Source organism: Microtus ochrogaster, linkage group LG12 (genome assembly GCF_000317375.1).
Source record: "Microtus ochrogaster isolate Prairie Vole_2 linkage group LG12, MicOch1.0, whole genome shotgun sequence".
Classification (NCBI taxonomy): Eukaryota; Metazoa; Chordata; class Mammalia; order Rodentia; family Cricetidae; genus Microtus; species Microtus ochrogaster.
This window is the reverse complement of record NC_022036.1, coordinates 4,505,753-4,513,639: the sequence shown is the minus strand read 5'-3', so window position 1 is coordinate 4,513,639 and position 7,887 is coordinate 4,505,753. Positions and strand designations below refer to the sequence as shown.

The 7,887-nt window shown below is 44.0% G+C and overlaps 1 protein-coding gene across 1 annotated transcript in view; it reads right to left on the bottom strand.

Annotated features, from left to right (window-relative positions):
* Window positions 1–220: 220 nt before the first annotated feature.
* The window catches only part of LOC101991217 (TRPM8 channel-associated factor 2-like), a 21,041-nt gene continuing 13,374 nt past the window's right edge, over window positions 221–7,887 (bottom strand). Inside the window, exons 4-9 of the mRNA XM_026787560.1 lie at window positions 5,661–6,652; window positions 5,267–5,364; window positions 4,096–4,309; window positions 3,457–3,696; window positions 2,308–2,645; window positions 221–1,059 (exon numbers count right to left, since the gene is read on the bottom strand). Coding sequence (XP_026643361.1) covers window positions 805–1,059; window positions 2,308–2,645; window positions 3,457–3,696; window positions 4,096–4,309; window positions 5,267–5,364; window positions 5,661–6,652 — 2,137 coding nt within the window. The 3' untranslated portion in view covers window positions 221–804. The remainder of the gene's footprint in view (window positions 1,060–2,307; window positions 2,646–3,456; window positions 3,697–4,095; window positions 4,310–5,266; window positions 5,365–5,660; window positions 6,653–7,887) is intronic.

Below are 7,887 nucleotides of genomic sequence, written 5' to 3'. Positions count from 1 at the left end.
AGGGTTGGGAGGAGGGGGGGAAGGGTGGGAGGAGGGGGAGGGAAATGGGAGGAGGTGGAAACTTGTTTTTTTTTTCCTTTTCTCAATAAAAAAAAAATTTAAAAAAAATATTAGGTACTAAAACCATTGAGAGATTCAATCTGATATTTAGTCAAAATGCAACAATGAACATAGGAAAAAATTAGAGATCATTAAGCTTTCATCTCTCTTTTGGGAAAATTTTTGTTAAAATTACAAATCTGTTGAGAATATGCTCTACAGTTTATCATTGTTATGGACATCTGTCAAACCATGAATCTTTCTCTTCTCAGTTTTGATTCCAGAACTTGTTTAATATCCACGTCATTTTCTCCTAGATGGTGAGGTGATGTTAGCTGTATCGGCCTTGGAAATCTGCTGGAATTATTATCCATGTAACTCAGAAAACACTGTGCACAGTTCCTAGGAAATTGGACTGACTGTTCCTTCTATGTCAGGAAACCTTGGTGTTCTTTCATGTAGCATGAATTCCTAACGCCTCTCATGTGCAAAACAACTGTCAACTATCTAAGGATATGGTCCCTGAGTTGAGGATGTGCTGATGGGATGTCAGAAGGGACATTCTCTAAGTTCATTTTACAGGAGCTCTGGGCTCTAAAGAGAGACTGGAATTATATTGAAAACAACCCAAAATACATTTTAAAGGAAAATGGTTGAGAAAAATAGTTAAGACAGTGAGAGTCTCAAGCCAGAACACAGTGGTGAAGCTGGCAGTGTGGTCCTCTCTCATCCCACCCCACCAGTGACCCTCCTGCTCCACATCCCTTACTTCTCCACACTCATGTACACCTTCATGGGGTGATCCTGCCAGGAGGGCAGGTGGGCCAGGCTCTCAGCCACTTTCTTCTGGACAGGCCAGCCCCAGGCTTCAAAGAAGGGGACCAGGTTTTTCTGCACGGTTTCAGAGAACTTCTTCACCCATAAGTTCATCTTGCTCTCATTGTTCTTGGGGAGATCAGAAAGGGTTTGGTATTCAGCAAAGAGCTGGATGAATGGCTCCCACCCAAAGGTCTCCTGGAGCTGGAAAGACAAAGAAAGGAAGAATATGGTGTTGAGCTTGCGAATGTGAATGCTGCCTGTGTGCATGGTCCTAGATATATCTCGCCATCAGGAACCGCTTCCCATCACCTTCGAACCTGTTGTTTGTCCCATCTCCAACCCTGTGTTTCCATATAAATACGACCTTATTGGATCACAGCAGCCCTTGACAGTCAAACTCTATCCTGCAATCTAGGAAAGATGCTCTCTAAAACCACTCAATAAAAGGCAGTTACTATTATTAGCTTTATTTTTTAATGTATTATCCAGATCTTAAGATTTTTCCCCAACCTGACTGAGTTGAGTTGCTCATTGACTGAGACCATATCTCACCCAGTCTTCAAAATCAGTGAAGGGAAACATTAGAGTGTAGCAGCAGGGCTTGCTGTTAAATCCCGACTCTATGTTCTAGATCTGCTCTTTAAGTGGGTGCTTTTGAAAAATTGGCTAAATTCTCAATTTACAGTTTATGAACCTCTGTGACTTCTTAGCTCTATAAGTCCCCTGAACAGGGTTGGAGTAGACAGTGCAAAAGGTCTGCTGTGGCCAGAAGCTTTGATGACTGACCAGGAAACCAGGAAGCATGTTTTTTTTTTGGGGGGGGGGGCAGGAATAGATGCTTACCCACAGGAAAAGGACTAATTTTATGACATCATTGTTCTCCTATTGCTTGGTTATCATTTATTCAAACAATGCTTCTGCTTCTAGTGAGGTAATCAAAGTTAGTAGGTATATTTCCTACAGTACCAACTTGTAGATATGTCTACAGTTATACATAGCAAGTAGATATTTCTCTGCTCTTACAGAAGCTGGTTACAGTTACTAAACTCTAAAGGTAAGGAAAACAAATTATAACCAAACAATGGCTATTATGGAAGAGTTATTAGGAGATGAAGAGCAAAGCCAGTGAGAAAAAAAGTCTGGAATATGACCCTGGGCCTTCCCTTTATGTCAAAGATCAGGATAGTACAGAAAAAAATGCCATGTAATTTCTCAATATACTTTCTATTGCCTTGCATATTCCAAAACCCTGGGTCTGGAACTGGGAGAGGTTTCACTTTTATCATACAAGTATATGAGCTAAGAGGTGCTATCAATGATCCACAGCAAGGGGTGGTGGTAGTAGTACCAGGTTTGGGGTCATGTAGGAATTGGAGCGCTCTTAGGAGGCAGGTTACTACATGACTGATTAGTCTGTCAGCATCATCTCCTTGAATTTGTGCTCCATACCTGCAGATATGTCTCCAGCGCTGTCCAGACATTCCAGTTATCCAGGGGTGCTCCCATCTGAAGATGGTCTCTGATCCTCATCTCTCGTTCTTTAGGTTTCAATGCAGGGTGGGCCTGAGCCCTGGGAATCCCCAGGACTGTCTCATGCACATAGACTGACCAGAGATTGCAGGTGGCCTCGGTGGTATGGGGAGGGAACTCCCAGCCATGGCGCTGCTGATTGTGACCCAGCTCATGGATGGGTCCCCACAGGCCATTACTTTTCATGTCTTCCAAACTGACGAGCTCCTGCACAGACTCCAGATGGCACATGATGGGGTACCCTGAATGCATCCAGCCTGAGGATGCAAAGACAAAGATGGAGCATGAAAGCACAGTCTGCCTCCACTTTCTCCTTCTATTGTTGAGCTTTTCCTCCACAATTCTGCTCATATCCATTGATTCCAGAATATCTGTGCTGTTTGACTTTTCTTCAGCAATTGACACCTTCCCAGATTCAACCAATTAAGGTTTGTCCTCATCCTCACTCTTTACAGAACTGTCCTTGCTGGAATTTAATTCTTGGTTTTCAAGATCTTCCTTTGCCTGTGATGCTGACGTGATGCCCTATTGTCCAGACTAGAGAAGCCAGGGTAATGTCAGTTTTCCCACAAATCAACATTGTTAACCAGATTTGCATGTCTGATAGAGATAGCTTTGTAGATAAAAATTTAGCTTCCCTATCATAGGGAGCAGGACTCTGAACTGATTCCCTACATTTATGTATCTTCTCTGCAAAGTCCTTGGTTCCCATATCTACCTCAGACTGCTTTATGCACCTCCCCTCCATTTCAGTTTTGATATATGTCTGAGGAAAGTAGTCTATCTTAAATACTCTTTTTGAAAAGATCTTGACAGCCACTGGAGACCTCCCAGCACCAAGTTTCTGATCATAATTACTGTCTTAGGAAATTGCATCTTGTAAGATGCCAACGATTGACCGTTTATTTGTAAACTTCTTTCATTCACATTATGGTCTACGCATTTATGTCCTTCCCTCTTGCAGTTTAATAATGAAATTGTGCTTTACCATGCTTGTGCACTACAAGAAAGGCAAAATAATAACAAAACAGAGTTTGCTTACTGGGAGCACTCCCCTGGAGCACTCACCAGCTGAGATCTGCACATCAGCGACGATTCTCTCAGGTCTTTGGAAAGGGAAGGGCTGGGCTGCCAGCCTAGCCACAGCCTGCATAATCTCATCCCAGAACTGGAGCAGAGGCTCTGGGTCCTCCAGAGTCTTGAGGTTTTCAGTTGGTACTGTCAGGATGATGTTGTCTGTAGCCAGTTCTCCCCAGGGGCCCACGTTATCCTGGATACAGCTCTTCCACTCCTCCAGGGTTGTCTTCCCTGGAAGTACACAGCATGGAACATGGGTACATTTCTCATTGATTGGAGAGACGGAGACAGAGAAAAATGTTGAGAGACAGACATAAAGATGGAGACAGAGATGGAGGGAGGGGGCAAGGGAGACACAGAGGAGTGGAATTCCAGAAGGAAATCTTCGAAACAATGTCCTGCTATCATTCAGGCCCATAGGCTGTAGGTGAAGGACAAACTACTAGATCCCTCTCTTTTGTACCAAATTCTCCATCGACAAGGGTGATTCTACCTCCTGCCTGCAGATTCATGATGAATACTTCTGTCATTTCCCCTCTGTTGATCCTTGTTATTCTCCCGCTTCAATCACAACCCTCTAGTCACCAAGACACCTGCTGTAAATCTTCCCACAATGCCAAGTCCGCTCACCTAGCTTGTAGTATGGGGCAGGCACTGCTTTCTGGATGGTAACAGAGACAGAGCCCATCTGACAGTCCTTGGGCACAACGACGTACAGGAGACCACCCCAGAGGCAGGAGACTGACCGCTGGGTTCTGTCCATACAACACTGGTAAGTTATCACAGGGGCTCGAGACAGCTTCTCGGCCTCGCTTAGGTCATCAGTGTGACATCCAATCTGCACCTGCACAGGCAATTGCACCACAAGAAGGAAACTGGAGCACCCAAGAAGCATGCAGTGTTTTGTTAGGGGCATAAGGATGTGGACTTCATATGTAAAATCCCAGCTTCCTCTTTCTGTGATGTTTGCAATCTGTGAAACTCTAGCACTCCAAAGTCTTCCCGACTTCAACATAAGTTTAAGGTTTTCTAGGGGTGTGAAACAGTCCAACAGTGGATTGTTCTTTGATGTTCGTTGGATAATTACAAGGCATAGCTGATGAGGGACTCATGGAGTCGCACTACTAGGGAGAATCCTGGACTCTTACATTGAACTTAAAATACAAGGTGGCTCAGTTGTTTTATGTGAGGCAGGGCATCCCAGTCAATCCATCATGAGCAGATAGTAGTTCTTTCACATGCTACAGAGTCTATCCAGGAAGCAGAAAACTCCAGAAAACTATCAGCTCTCTAGCTCTCCTTTTCCCAATTCATTGCTAAGTGCTCCCTCTGTGGGGTTTCCTCTTTGCCTTTGTCAGACTGAAGTAGATCTTTGGAATGCCAAAATAAGAGCCCCTAACAGTAGTAGGAAACGAGGCTCAGAACTGAGAGGGCAGAAGAATTTAACTACTGCATAAGTTCATTTCTCTTCATGATACAGGTAATGGGATTAATCACATCCTGTAGGAGTCAAGGTGAAGCGGACAAACTCAGGCCTCTGCATTCAGGAAAAATGGTCAGTACTGGTAGGTAAAATCACTCTTCCTTATTCCTCTAAGGAGGTAAAATTGGAAATCAGGCTTAGGAATGACCTTGTATGATTAATAGCTTGCAGTTCCTGCTGTTCCATCTATAAAAGGGGCAGAAGAACCCTCCCCTGGAATCCTTCTGGTTAAAGGAGGAAGATATAAACAAGTAACTGTGGTGTGAGAGAGTCTTGGCTGTGTTTGGGGCTGTGCTGGTTCCAAGTGTCTAGCCTTACCTTCAGGCCAGCAGAGGCAGCAGCTTCAGAGAGAGAGACCTCTGCGCTTTGTCCTCCCAGAAGGTAGAGACCAGTGCTCATCCAGGCATCACTGTCACCTGACAAGACACAGAGAAGGCTGAGTTCTGTGTTCCTACATGGACTGACTCTACCTGGAGCCTTCCACAGACACAGCTTTTCTTCCATGACCTCCAAGTCATCATCCACACTTCCTGTACCCTTTCCTCCTTGGCCTTAATTAAGCACCACCCCAGCTTCCATTATCTTGGAAGTATGTAGCAAAGCAAGGAGCTATCCTTGTTGAGGATCAGAACCTCCCAGGTTCTGCAAAGTCAGCCAAACCCACCTTCTCCCAGGCCAAGAATACTGCCAGCATTCTCTGCCCACTCTGTACCTGGATTGGTTCCATTGATCTCCACAGTGATAGGGTGCTCCAAGGGGCAGAGATTGGAGGAGCTGGTCGGAGAGCCAGGGCCCTGAGCTAGCTGGGAGCAATCAGTCCCAGAATGTGCCAGCTCTGTGGCCAGATGGAGCATTGCAGCCTCACAGGAGTGACTGGAAACTGGATTTTTCTTGCTCACAGCTGGAAGGCCTGCCTTTCTAAGCATCTTCCTCAGGAGCCGGTGCAGAGATGTATAAGCAGGAACACCCTGGGCAGGAATCTGGAGGAAGCCTGCGGCATCTACTCCCAACTTTGCCAAATACTCCTTTTCCAAGTCCCCACCCTCTTGGTTCAACACAGCCTGGAACTTAGAGAGAGCCCTTCGAAAGTGATAGTTCCTTATCTCTGTAGGAAGAACAGGGAAAGAGCCTGGGCTGAGGGTATGAGGCAGGATGCTGAGGCCAAATGTGTTGAGGATGGTATTTCCAGGGAAACCAGCCAACGCAGAACTGCCTGTGTTTTGCGAAGCCCACCACCAGGACTGACCACCAATGAGCAACCCCCCACCCTCAGCAACAAACTCCTGTATTTTCTTGGCATCCTGGTCACTATAAGCCCCACAGCAGTAGACACACATGTCATTGGTCAAATGGGACTCCAGACTGCAATTCAAGCCATGATCCAACAATAAGGAATGCAGATTCTTTAGACTTTTGTTCACCCCAATTTTGTCCTTCTGATCTCTAGCCAACCAACGTACAGCATTGAACAAAAAGGGCTCCATCTTAGGAGCTGAGAGCATGGCCTCGTGGGCAGCCAATACCACACGACCACGGCCATAGTGGGCAGCTGCTAGGAAGCAGCCAAGGGAGGAATTGAGTCCCAGAGGGAAGGCCAGGGACCCATGCACCAACAGCTGTGAGGGGACACCTCCAGTCTTGATGTCCAACTCAGAGATGCCATCCAGAAGCTGCTCCTGGTCACGCTCAATCTCCTCCCAACACCTGGGAAGAAAGTGAGAGAGCTGAAGAGACTGTATTCAGCTGATGAGCCGCTCACTCTAGCCCACCAAGTAAAGAAAGATGACATGGTTCACAATCTTTGTTTTTTTTACTAATATTATTTTGGAATTTAATAATGTGTGTCTTATCAACATAGTGCATTTTTCATCATCTCACAGTTAATCACATATCATTCATGTTTGCTCTTCCTTAGCAACACACTGAACACCAGTGCTACTCATAATTGAGATTATCATAAATTTGAAGAGAGAGGTAGTGGTCTTATTCATATATATTAAAATACACATTCTCCAAATAAACCCCTTCAAGAATTCTTGACTTTAGCTGTTCAAGTGAATATTGTAGCTCAAATTTCATGTGTCTCGAACATTTTCAAAGTGTATAAACAATGCTGGAAAACCTACCATATTGGAGAAAGACAAAACTCATGCTATGCTTCCCCTGGAGTAAGACACATCACACTGGACTCTCCACAGGCTTGCTCAGAAACAGGAGCATGTTACAAGTAAAATTGCTCTTTACTTCTACTTACTTTATATAGCCATATATCTTTTAGAAATCTTACTTAGGGCAGGTGAGATGGCTCAGAGGGTAAAGGCACTTGTCACCAACCCTGATGACCCGAGTTCAATTCCTAGAAGGAGTGAACCATTTCCTGAAAGTTCTCTGACCAAGGCATGTACACCCACTCACCCACACACACATGCACATCAGACTCGTACACACACACGTATATGTACATCACACACACACACACACACACACACACTCACTAAATAAGTAAGTGCAAAAATATTAAAAATTCTTACTTTATTCTGACGGGAGTATTTTCTGTCTTTTACTGAGAAGTGGTTAACATTAAGCATATATTTTTAAAAGGTTTTGTATTTCAAAATTTAAAAAAATTAATTTCTAGATGCATTAAGAATGAAACGATAAAAAAAAGAATGAAACGATAGGAGATGGATAAATAAGTCATGTTGACACTATATAGTAAGCAATATGGTATTGGGAGGGCTGAATGGAATGTAAAAATTAGACCCCCCAAGACACTATGCCAAATTAAAATATGCTAAACTTCAAAAAATAATAAAATTAGACTTTGAAACAAGATCTAGCCCATATTTGTCAAAATGTCTTCTGGGATCATTCTGACTATTAGAATTATAGTTTATTTAAATCATTTTATATAATTTTATCATTTCAAGTTGAAAAAC